The sequence below is a fragment of the Fundulus heteroclitus genome, chromosome 22 (genome assembly GCF_011125445.2).
Source record: "Fundulus heteroclitus isolate FHET01 chromosome 22, MU-UCD_Fhet_4.1, whole genome shotgun sequence".
Classification (NCBI taxonomy): Eukaryota; Metazoa; Chordata; class Actinopteri; order Cyprinodontiformes; family Fundulidae; genus Fundulus; species Fundulus heteroclitus.
The window spans coordinates 3610622-3623926 of NC_046382.1; the positions used below are offsets into that span (position 1 = coordinate 3610622).

Here is a 13305-nt window from a genome sequence, read left to right on the forward strand (position 1 = left end):
GCCTGACTGAAACTCCTCAAGTAGGTCATTACTTTGTAAATGTTCACATAGTTGATTAGCAACTACTTTCTCAAGAATTTTAGATAAGAAAAGAAGATTAGATATAGGTCTGTAATTTACTAACTCATCTTGATCAAGAGATGGTTTCTTAAGTAAAGGTTTAGTAACAGCTACTTTAAAAGCCTGTGGTACATATCCATTTACCAAGGATAGATTAATCATGTCTAAAATAGTGCCACTGATCAAAGGGAATATGTCCTTAAACAACTTGGTTGGGATTGGGTCTAACATACAGGTAGAAGGTTTAGATGAAGCTAAAATTTTAGATAGCTCAGAAAGCTCTACTGCTTCTAAACAGTTCAAACACTGCGCAGATTCTAAAGATTCCTCCAATGCTGCCTCACTTACTGAGGACGAGGTAATCATGTTTGGGAGGATGCCAATTATTTTATTTTTAATGGCATCAATTTTATTTATGAAGAATCCCATAAAATCATTACTACTGAGAGCTAAGGGAATGGATGGATCAACAGAGCTGTGGCTCTGAGTAAGTTTGGCAACTGTACTAAAGAGAAATCTAGGATTATTCTTATTCTCCTCAATTAATGATGAAAAATATGCTGCTCTAACTCTGCGGAGGGTCTTGTTATACAACAATAGACTGTTCTTCCAGATTAAGTAGGATTCCTCTTGGTGTGTAGAGCGCCATTTTCTCTCCAATTTCCTAACATTGTGCTTCAAGGAACGCAGCTCTGAATTAAACCAAGGAGCCAGCTTCCTGTGAATAATCACCTTCTTTTTCAAGGGAGCTACATTATCTAATGCAGAATGCAATGACGAAGTCATACCGTTTACAAAGACATCTATTTGTGAATTGGAAGAAACAGCATTGCTGCTATCTGCAGGGCATTTCTGCAATACTGAGGATATTAAGAAGGGGACAGACTCTTTAAGTTTTGATACAGCATTATCCGATAAAAATCTACTATAATGGAACCCTCTTTTGGGGGTGGAGAATTCAGTTAGATTAAACTCAAATGTTATTAAAAAATGATCATACAGGACAGGGTTGTGAGGAAATACTGTTAATTCTTCACAATCAATGCCATATGTCAGCACAAGGTCTAAAGTATGGAGCCAAGAGTGCGTCGGTTTATGCACATTTTGAGCAAAACCAATTGAATCTAGGATAGTTTTAAAGGCTACACTAAGGTTATCACATTGTGTCAACATAGATGTTAAAATCCCCCACTATAATAACCTTATCAGTATTTAACACCAAATCAGATAAGAAATCTGACAACTCATCCAAAAACTGAGTGTAAGGGCCTGGTGGACGATACAAAACAACAAACAGAAGAGGTTTTATTGCTTTGCAGTTTGGATGAGGGAAACTGAGGGTTAAATGTTCAAAAGAACTGTAGTTATTAATTGGCCTGGGACTAATTAATAAATCAGACTGAAAGATAGTTGCCACTCCTCCTCCTCTTCCCACAGATCTGGGAATGTGGAAATTTGAATAACTGGAGGGAGTTGACTCATTTATACTAACGTAGTCCTCTTGTAGCCAGGTTTCTGTGAGACAAAACAAATCAATCTGATTATCAGAAATCAATTCATTAACTAACAAAGTCTTTGGAGGGAGAGACCTTATATTTAATAGACCACATTTTATTATTTTATTTTTAGGTTCAAGGTGAACCATATTGATTTTTATTAGGTTTTTATGATTTGTTCCTTTTAGATCAGTTTTTGATCTGTTAAGTTTTGGCCGTGGGAAAGACACCGTCTCAATAGGGTAATGGGTGGGTAACAGTACAGAAGCTGCAGAGAGGTGTGTTAAACTACGGCTCTGCTTCCTGGTCTGGACTCTGGGTTGTTAGCATTTATAAGCTTTAATATATAATATAAGCTTTAATATAATCTTTAATACATAATATAAGCTTTAATATAATATAAGCTTTAATATAATATAAGCTTTAATATATAATATAAGCTTTAATATAATATAATCTTTAATACATAATATAAGCTTTAATATAATATAAGCTTTATTATAATCTTTAATAGTTTTTAGTTGAGAATGTCAAACTGTTAAATAAGTGAGCCATGCTAACAAAGGAGCTAGTTATCTTTACAAACATCAGGACAGTAGCTTTATTTTAAGAGCTTAATGCAGGATTTTTATGGAAATGTATTTTAAAAGTCTGTTAAGAAGACAAACAGCTGCATGCTGGGAACGTCCCCACAAAGGGACGAATAGAGGATTATTCTGTGCTTTTCTAATCTATGGGGGGGGGGGGGCATAATGGTCTTTGCAGAGGTTCTGCACCTCCGAGTTTTTGTAACTTGGCCAAGTTTCCTTCAAAGTGGTGATTCAAAGGAGTTCTCGCCGAGCAGGTTCCCTGGTTCTGACGCCCAGAAGTTTAGAGAACCGTTCCTTTGTTAGATGTTGTTCCTGCTTATTCTGTGACTCCAAGGCCGGTTTCAGAGCCGGTTGCTGGTCATTTTCATCTATGTTTTCCTTTTAGCCATGACCTGTCCTTTCAGGAGAAGCTTTTAGTTTAATCTGTTAAATAATGAGAAGCTACAGAGCAGCATGTTTAATGTTCTATTTTCTGAATGTGTTAGTTTTACTGTTTTAATCCTCAAACCCTGAGTTCCTTTAAATCCAGGTTAAAAACCCAAATGCTGTATTAGTTTTAGCTTATAGTCCAACCTGACCTGCTGTTACTATCCCTCTGCAACCCAACAGGTTCCATCAGATCCTCCAGGTTGGTGAGAAAGTTTCCTCTCTAAGGAAACCCAGCAGGTTGCATCAAGTCTCTCCAAGCAGCATTCACTCCTCCTGAAAGAGCGTAGAGCCACAGTGGACAGTCGTCTGCATTGTTGATGGCTTTACAGCAATCCCTCATACTGAGCATGCATGAAGCGACAGTGGAGAGGAAAACTCCCCTTTAACAGGGAGGAGAACCTCCAGCAGAACCACAACCACTACCTACCATGAAGAGAACCAGCCCGTCTGTTTTAAGCAGCTTTTCTCAGGATTTCTCTGGACCCAGATGGACGGCTGTGGCCCATCAGAACAGGCAGGAAGAGCTTCAGCTGCAGAACCGGGTTTTCTGGGTTCATTGAGTTTAAACTGGGCTGGTTCTCAGCTTCCTGTCAGTGGTGACTGCAGCGAGTTTGAGTGATGATGAAGAACCAAATGTTCTTCCTGCTTCACAGGACCAAAAGTTCCTGAAGCTTCAGATGCCAAAAGTTCAGACGCCTCTGTGGACAAAAGTCCAGAAATGATTTTTGAGAGAGGAAGGAGAGATTTTCTGCATGAAGCCACACAGCAGGAGGTGATGAACTGTTCCTCATTCATTCTGATCTGCAGCCTTAGAACACACATGTGTGAAAACCAAGTGAGAAGTGAGCACGGCGCCACTGAGCACGCTCAGTCTCTACCATCCTGCTGCCTCAGCGCTGCTGCTCTTAAAGTCACAGCAGCTATAAACATGGATGGGAAGGAAATACTGAGAAAAAAACAACGATTCTAGTTTTCATTCATCAGGAAATCACGTTTAAATTATAGGCAAGGCAAATTTATCTATATAACACATTTCAGTACAGAGACAATGCAAAATGCTTTACATGATTAGAATATAGGAAAATAAAACAGAAACAAAATAGAACATTAAAAACAGTTGGACTAAAAAAATGAACTAATGATGTTTCACTAGAACAGTTTAACTAGAACAGGCATAGTTAATCCTAAACAAATGTATCTTAATCTTGATTTAAAGGAACTTTCAGCACTTTTACAGTTTTCTGGAAGTTTGTTCCAGATCAGTGGAGCATAGGAACTAAATGCTGCTTCTCCATGTCTGGTTCTGGTTCTGGTTCTGGTTCTGCAGAACAGGCTGGAGCCAGAAGACCTGTTCTCTACGTTCTTAGTCTTGGTGGAAGGACTTCAGAACCGGGTCCATGTTCTCTACGTTCTTAGTCTTAGTGAGGACTTCAGAACCGGGTCCATGTTCTCTACGTTCTTAGTCTTAGTGAGGACTTCAGAACCGGGTCCATGTTCTCTACGTTCTTAGTCTTAGTGGAAGGACTTCAGAACCGGGTCCATGTTCTCTACGTTCTTAGTCTTAGTGAGGACTTCAGAACCGGGTCCATGTTCTCTACGTTCTTAGTCTTAGTGAGGACTTCAGAACCGGGTCCATGTTCTCTACGTTCTTAGTTCTAGTGAGGACTTCAGAACCGGGTCCATGTTCTCTACGTTCTTAGTCTTAGTGAGGACTTCAGAACCGGGTCCATGTTCTCTACGTTCTTAGTCTTAGTGGAAGGACTTCAGAACCGGGTCCATGTTCTCTACGTTCTTAGTCTTAGTGGAAGGACTTCAGAACCGGGTCCATGTTCTCTACGTTCTTAGTCTTAGTGGAAGGACTTCAGAACCGGGTCCATGTTCTCTACGTTCTTAGTCTTAGTGAGGACTTTAGAACCGGGTCCATGTTCTCTACGTTCTTAGTCTTAGTGAGGACTTCAGAACCGGGTCCATGTTCTCTACGTTCTTAGTCTTGGTGGAAGGACTTCAGAACCGGGTCCATGTTCTCTACGTTCTTAGTCTTAGTGAGGACTTCAGAACCGGGTCCATGTTCTCTACGTTCTTAGTCTTAGTGAGGACTTCAGAACCGGGTCCATGTTCTCTACGTTCTTAGTCTTAGTGGAAGGACTTCAGAACCGGGTCCATGTTCTCTACGTTCTTAGTCTTAGTGAGGACTTCAGAACCGGGTCCATGTTCTCTACGTTCTTAGTCTTAGTGAGGACTTCAGAACCGGGTCCATGTTCTCTACGTTCTTAGTTCTAGTGAGGACTTCAGAACCGGGTCCATGTTCTCTACGTTCTTAGTCTTAGTGAGGACTTCAGAACCGGGTCCATGTTCTCTACGTTCTTAGTCTTAGTGGAAGGACTTCAGAACCGGGTCCATGTTCTCTACGTTCTTAGTCTTAGTGGAAGGACTTCAGAACCGGGTCCATGTTCTCTACGTTCTTAGTCTTAGTGGAAGGACTTCAGAACCGGGTCCATGTTCTCTACGTTCTTAGTCTTAGTGAGGACTTTAGAACCGGGTCCATGTTCTCTATGTTCTTAGTCTTAGTGAGGACTTCAGAACCGGGTCCATGTTCTCTATGTTCTTAGTCTTAGTGAGGACTTCAGAACCGGGTCCATGTTCTCTATGTTCTTAGTCTTAGTGGAAGGACTTTAGAACCGGGTCCATGTTCTCTACGTTCTTAGTCTTAGTGAGGACTTCAGAACCGGGTCCATGTTCTCTACGTTCTTAGTCTTAGTGAGGACTTCAGAACCGGGTCCATGTTCTCTATGTTCTTAGTCTTAGTGGAAGGACTTCAGAACCGGGTCCATGTTCTCTACGTTCTTAGTCTTAGTGAGGACTTCAGAACCGGGTCCATGTTCTCTACGTTCTTAGTCTTAGTGAGGACTTCAGAACCGGGTCCATGTTCTCTACGTTCTTAGTCTCAGTGAGGACTTCAGAACCGGGTCCATGTTCTCTATGTTCTTAGTCTTAGTGAGGACTTCAGAACCGGGTCCATGTTCTCTACGTTCTTAGTCTTAGTGAGGACTTCAGAACCGGGTCCATGTTCTCTACGTTCTTAGTCTTAGTGGAAGGACTTCAGAACCGGGTCCATGTTCTCTACGTTCTTAGTCTTAGTGAGGACTTCAGAACCGGGTCCATGTTCTCTACGTTCTTAGTCTTAGTGAGGACTTCAGAACCGGGTCCATGTTCTCTACGTTCTTAGTCTCAGTGAGGACTTCAGAACCGGGTCCATGTTCTCTATGTTCTTAGTCTTAGTGGAAGGACTTTAGAACCGGGTCCATGTTCTCTACGTTCTTAGTCTTAGTGAGGACTTCAGAACCGGGTCCATGTTCTCTACGTTCTTAGTCTTAGTGGAAGGACTTCAGAACTGGGTCCTGTTCTCTACGTTCTTAGTCTTAGTGAGGACTTCAGAACCGGGCCCATGTTCTCTACGTTCTTAGTCTTAGTGAGGACTTCAGAACCGGGTCCAGTGGTTCCTAGCTGAAGCAGCTGAAGCTGTGAGCTAACTCTGGATCTCTCCTCTATTGGTCCAGAAATTATTCCTTCAGTTTTATTTTTATTCAATTGAAAAAAATTTTGGCATATTTTATCCAAAAAGAAAAATGACTGAATCTGTAGCTTTGTTGCATAAAGTAAAATTCTTTCTCAGTCACTTGACGTTGCTCACTTTACATCACAATATCGCGTCATATTCCAAAAAAGAGCTTTGAAAACTATTAATAATAGAAGACACAGAGATGATCAAATTATTAAAAATTCATGATTTAGTAGATTATTCGTAGTAAATATTGCCAGTCAACATCAAAGAAAGGGTTGAAAAAAGAGAAAGTCACTATAATCTGAAAGGAACAGACATTAAGAAAAAAAACAGGAACAAAACCAAAATCCTGCAGCGGAACGTCACAGTAACAGGAATGAATTTGTGGATTTGTGGAATGGACTTCATCCAGAAATTAAAAAGTCAAGAAGGATGATGACAGGAAAAAAACATAAGAACTACAGTATGAAATTAGAAAAAAGATGTATGATGGTATGTTTTGAATCTGTTTGAATATAGTAAAATGTAAATACAGAAAAGATGGATGTAAATGCTGTAAAAAAGATGAATTAACAGAACGATGTAGTTATTGATAAGGGGCAGATATCATAAATTCACTCTTCTCTGCATTCATGCAGTGATTTGGGAGTGTGTGCATTGTTGTGTATGAATTTTAAAGCTATTTTTGAATGAACTAAATAAACCAAACGTCAGGTCACATGGTGTCATGCTGTTTCTGGATGCCTGTTGCCATGGTAACCAGGTGAGACTCCAGGCAGCATGACCCAAATGGGTTTGATACAGACGCCACTAATGCGCCTGCTGTGCTGCCATGGAGGCGAGGAGTCATGGTGACATCACACCAGAGCTGACGGCGCCGCGGTTCCTCGGGTTCTCGGTTCTCGGTTCTCTGGGCTGGATCTGTGTTAATGAACCCTGCAGCCTGCTGGCTTTGTGTCATGTTCTACTCAGCCTGTTGAGGAACCATCTGAAAACGAGCCGTTAGGTTCTGTTTGTGCCTGACCTAGAAACCTGCATCCCCGTCACCATGGTGATAGAGAACAGCTGGATGTCTCCATGGTAACAGCAGGGTTAATGCACAGTTATCCATTCATAGCTCAGGTTCTGGACTGAATCTCTGCTGCAGCTTCAGGAGTACCAGGCTACGGTGCTATGCTAGTCTGTGTGCTGATGAAACAGTTCTCACGTTTCAACTTGGCTTCATTGGCTAACCCTGACCCTGTCAAATCAGTGCCAATCATTCTGACTCACATAACTTCAGCCTGTCCTTCCTGGTTTACGCTCACATCAGGAAACATTAACTTCTAGTGTTTATGTATCCGGTTAGCTTAGTGGCTAGGTTAGCAGTTAGCTTAATGGTTAGCCGTTCATTGGAACCCCACTGCTCTCACTGTATACTTTGAACAAGGCTGACAGTCACAACCAGCAGCAAGAAGCCAACCACATTCATGTTTATGAGAATAAGAGGAAGGCCTCAGTAGAAAGCAATAAGATCAGAGTGGATTTTTGTCACATAATACTCCTGAGGAGCAGAAGAGCATGGAAGATGGTCTGGTGCATGCAGGTTATTCAAAAAGGAGAAGAATTGCAGAATCTACCTTTAACTGATAACGTCCATTTAGACCTTCTTACAATGGTGTAGTATGACCGCCATCCAGCAGAGGATGGCAGCCATAAAGTAGTCTCACAATGCAGTAGTAAGAAAAAAACTGTAATGGTGGACGCAACATGAAGTGGTCCAAATGGAGTCCGATGTGGGATTACTTTTGCACAGTTTGATGAGGTTCCAAAATTTAAATATAAACACTCAACAAGTTCCTTAAGATGTCAGCTAAATAGCTCCTTCAGCCGGTCTGCCTGGCGGAGCAGAGTCAGCTTCTCAACCACGACACACTGATGGGCTCAGAAGGCCAGGATGTGACGACAGAAAGCAGGAGGGCTTCACAGAAAAATGGTAACATGATAGAAAAAGACAAGAAGCTAAAAGCTCAGCTGATGGTGAGGATTATTAGCATTAAATATATTTTATTCTATTCAACTTATTTCTATTCAGTAACCTTAGAAGTTTTGTTTATTCCGTAAGTATTTAAAGGCATACTATGCAACATTTTTCTGTTAATTAATGTGTTCCGTAGCGTTTTGGATGATTAAATGAGTCATTTCAGGTCAAACAAAGGTTTTCTCGGCCGCCCTGGGGGTCTGTGGGGGAAATACCGTACTTGCAATTGCAGGAGCTCACGGCCCGCACACACAGAAGTCTCGCTTTACGGCGAGAACTCCATGTGTTTTTGCCCTGCCATTCACTATATGCACGCGCGAAAGCAACAACAAAGAACCGCGTGTTAACGTCAAATAAACATGCAAGCATATCGAGTTTTATTATTATTATTATTATTATTATTATTTTTATTTTTATTTTTTTGAATGTTGGCGAGGCGGTAGCGTGAGTTTGGTGAGGCGGCCGCCTCGCCAAGATAGCGCTGCGGGAAGCTTGATGTTCATACCTTCACTGTGTTAGTCATTGTTTTTACTGCCGTTTTTTCCACTTTTCGTTGCGTTCGCCTGTCTGCTAAGCTCAAAACAACCGCGCCTGGATTGATGGAGAAACCAGAACAGCTGAGCATCTTTACGACAGCGCACTTTTACTTTCGCCCTCTGGGGGGAGCCTCGCTGGAAAATCAACCCCGGTTGCATAGTATACCTTTAATCCTTAAATACAGGCGGAACAATAAACTGTTGTGTTTTTTGTGATGCTCCAGGGATGAAATTCAACTCCTAGGTTTCTCAAACGGTGTTTGGTTACCTTAGACACGTCCTTTTCTGAAATTTTGGCCAAAAAGGGAAGTTTGGGCATTAGCTTATAGTTCTTAGTTTTGGTTTAATCAAGGCCATGTTTTGGTTCCACAACCGCATGCTTGAACAATCTGGGGAATATGGCAGCTGAGAGGGACAAATTTACCATTTTTCTCACCCAAGGTCCAGTTTATTCAAAGACATTTGGGAGTAGCCTAGTGGGCAGAGCATTGGACAGTTTATTTATTTATTTATTTTACAATGTCCTGTCTGCAAACGTGGCAAAAAGAATTGTTGTCTTAATGTCTTAATGGAACCGGTCATTGGCCCCAGGGACCCAAGGCGACCCGCCCCACCGCTGTGGCCCCGACCGAGCCCTTACCCTAACCCACCCCTCCCACTCCCCCCACCCATTACAGGGGAGAGCAGAAGTGTCACCTGGGCCCTACAACACCATCAATTTACAGAGCTGTTGAACCAATTTACTTTCAAAATGTCGTCATTGATCGGAAAGAATCCGGCTTGGGGGCCAAACAGTTGAAACCAGAGCTTCACCAGTGCCTCTGCAACAGTGCTAGCACGCTGATCTTTCGTGGGAACAGTCTGCGTAAACTTTAAAAAGACATCAGACATCACAAGGACATTTTCTCTACCATCTGTAGCAGGCTCTAAAACTGTAAAATCTATTGCCAGAATCTCATTAGGTCTAGATATTTAATTGTGTCCATATAAGTTTTAACTTTTGGCAGCAGCGCTTTTGACACCACACACCTTTCACAGTTTCTGCACCATTTTTCTACATCTGAATACATATTGGGCCAATAATATCATGAGTGAATTAGCTGCAAAGTCCCTGATGGGCGTGGTCATCATGAAGTGACCGGATGACACCGTCCTGCAAACACTGAGGCAACACAAGCTGTTCAACCTCAGTCCGCCCATCAGAGGCGTAAGTGCAGCGACAAAGGATCCATTCTCGCTCCCTAGGCCGATTCCACTGCTGAGCCAAATTCCGGGTGGCTTTATCAAGTCCACTCCTCTCCCTAGCATCAGGCCTCCTACCCCTGGTCCAAAATTGCATAAAACAATCAATGGTAGGATCCTTGCGCTGCAATGTACAGAGGTCAGTGCTTGAAAGACCGGGTAACACGCTGATCTCCTCCTGTACTCCAGGAAACCTCTCCTTTAAACCAGGCCCAGCCTCTCCTTCTCTGTGTGAGACATATTGACGGGACAATGCATCTGCATTAGCATTTTGAAGTCCAGGACGGTATTTCAAAGTCAAATCAAAGGCTGCCAGCTCAGAAACCCACCTCTGCTCTGTTGCTCCAAGCTCTGCTGTAGCCAGGTGACTTAGTGGGTTTTTATCCGTGAGCACTGTGCATTTGTTACACAATAGATACTCAAAACTTTTCTGTAACAGCCCACTTAAGACCAACCAACTCTAACTTCATAGAGCTATAATTCTTCATGTTCCGCTCGGTGGGCTTCAGACTGCGACTAGCGAATGCTATAGGGTGCAATTTGCCCCCATGATGTTGAGACAGTACCGCTCCCAACCCCGCATGGCTAGCATCTACCTCCAAAACAAATGGCTTCTGGAAGTCTGCGTAAGCAAGAACAGGAGCCGTTACTAATGCAGCTTTGAGCTTGCAAAAACTCTGATCACACTCCTCATCCCAGAAGCCACCCAAGGGCTTCTTAGGGGTTTTGCCCTTTTTCCCAGGAGGAAGCAACCTAGCAACAAGGCGGTTTAAAGGGGCAGCCACGTTTGAAAAACCACAAATAAACCTCCCATAGTAACTGGCAAACCCCAAAAATGAACGAATGAAAGTTCCGCCAGATTATTAGGTTGCCTCCAGTCACGTACTGCTGCTACCTTGTCTGGGTCGGTAGAGACCTCCTCTTCTGATACTACGTCACCCAAATATTTAACTTTCTACTGAAAAAAATTATACTTTGACAACTTGACCTTTAAGCCCTGGGCTTCCAACCTGGAAAATACCTGATCGAATCTGTCCAGGTGTTGTTCAACTGATGATCAAAAGACAATTACATCATCTAAATACAACAGCAGTGACTGGTAACGGCAATCCCCAAACAGTACTGGGTGCGTTACACAAGCTGAAAGGCATGCGATTAAACTCAAACAGCCCAAATGGAGAGCAAAAAGCCGTTTTTTCTTTGTCCTCAGCCATCTCCACCTGACTGTACCCACTTGCCAAATCTAATGTCGTAAACCATTGTGCCCCCGCCAAAGCATCCAAAGACTCATCAATTCTGGGTAGAGGGAATGCATCCTTCCTGGTTTTAGTTTAATTGTCTATAATCCACACACATATGCAACGTTCCATCCTTCCTCTGCACCAAAACTATTGGTGAAGCATATGGACAACGCCAATTATGTGGGAGAGGATTTAACCTTAAAAAACAGACAGACGAGACCAGACACCACAGCCTCTCTTCAGTGACCAGCAGGGGGATTCGTTTATTCTGGACTTACAATCATCTTCATTTCACAGAAGTCCCAACAATCCCCACAATATGGGGTAACTTTCAGCCTTTATAGGGATACAGTATGACGTAAATGGGAACATGATATCTTACTGTGTACAGGCGCTGCTCTGGACCAAAAGCCCTCCCTCCCTAGTTGGAGGGGTGTGTGTGTGAAATGGTGTGTGTGCTCTTCCATTTCTAGGAAGTCTTATAAGCAGACCTTTAGAAAAACACAGAAACAGAATAAGAGCCAAGAGTAGTTTAACTAAAGTTCCTTTGGCCTTACTTTACCTTGTTGTGATTCAGTGAAACATTCTAGAACTAATCATTCTTTGGGCAGTGATTTCAGTTATTAAGACAAACAGGATTCAACCTTGACAATAATAAAAGATCAAGCTGTTCTCTTCAGTTCCATATTGATAAATTCTTCCATACTTTCCCTAATAACAGGACTTTGTAGCTGTTGAATATGATTGCGCACCAAATCATACTGAGAAGGGAGAATGCGTCGATAAGGGGATCTCATGGGTTACTAAATTTGTACGACCCACATCCAGCTCATTTCTAGCAAACACTTTATTGTGCTTCAACAACAATTCCTGCGCCTGCTGTTTCTCTTTGGCCTGCAGATTTTCAAACTCTGGCAAGTCCAAGTCTATGTTAGCTACAGTAGTTTCACGACTAGAAATAAACGCTGTACAACTATGAGAGTCAACTGAAACCTGAATCTTAGGATCATCGGTCACCAGAGTAGCAGTTTGAACAGTCGTCACAACGCTACGGGTGTTTCCTACATTAGTAATAGGAATGAAAGTACCTCCCCTCTCTGCCTTCACTAAAGCAGGTGAAACCAACAATCCCTCTGGGAGACTGCCCCCCCCCCCCCCCCCCCCCAGGACCAAGGGGTTCAACAGCCAAATCAATTGGTTGGTGTAAAGGCATCTGTGGGCATGTCACTGGTACATGACAGAGACTACCAGCTGGAACACAGAAAGGTTTCTTACCCTGCACCCTGACCTGATGAGGGCCGGGAGAGTTGACCATCGCTTCCATCATGTGACAGCATCTCAACATTTTTCTCCATCCCTGTGGCGCCTCCTTGAGTACCGGTGCTTCCCAAAGGTCAGAGCCGCATTGCCTATACAGGTAAAGAGGGTTAAACACATTCATCCCCAGAACACCAGGTACATCCAATTTCTTTTGTCTCATGTAACTATCGGTTGGATCCTCCACTATCAACACACACACACACACACAATATTATAGTTATATATAAATATATATATAGAATATAAGATTATAATATAAGATCATATATATATAGACATAATAGTAGATAATTATAAGATAGTATAATATATATCATAGCATACATATATATATACTATATATATATAGATATATTATACTTCTCTATTCTATATCTATATCTATCTAGATATTATAGATATCGATATATATATATATATATATATATATATATATATATATATATATATATATATATTTGTGTGTGTATGTGTTATGAATATAAGGATCAATTTATTAAATCTAAACATTGTGGTCTTCATTATTTCATAAAACCGTGTCACATGTGAACCTTTAGGAACAGACTTTTTGGGTGAGTATTAAAGAGGTAAAATTAATAATATGAGGGAAAAAAGTCCTAGGTCAATAAAGTAAAAATAAACAAACAAACATAAAAGTGATAATGAAATGATAAAAACATCATATTATGAGAATTAAGGGGGAACATTTCCAGAATAATCACAGTTTGCAGAATTATTTCACTCCTGGAGTAATAGGGCCAGGTTAGATTATTTTAAATATTTTTATTCTTTAGGAGAATACATTCAGG

General features: G+C 41.7%; 1 protein-coding gene across 1 annotated transcript in view; it reads right to left on the reverse strand.

Moving 5' to 3' along the window:
• LOC105923651 (cystatin-F) overlaps positions 1 to 12676 on the reverse strand; it is a 29744-nt gene extending 17068 nt beyond the window's left edge. The window contains exon 1 of the mRNA XM_036126009.1: positions 12452 to 12676. Within this exon, the coding sequence (XP_035981902.1) occupies positions 12452 to 12656 (205 nt within the window). The 5' untranslated portion in view covers positions 12657 to 12676. The remainder of the gene's footprint in view (positions 1 to 12451) is intronic.
• Between the last annotated feature and the right edge of the window lie 629 nt (positions 12677 to 13305).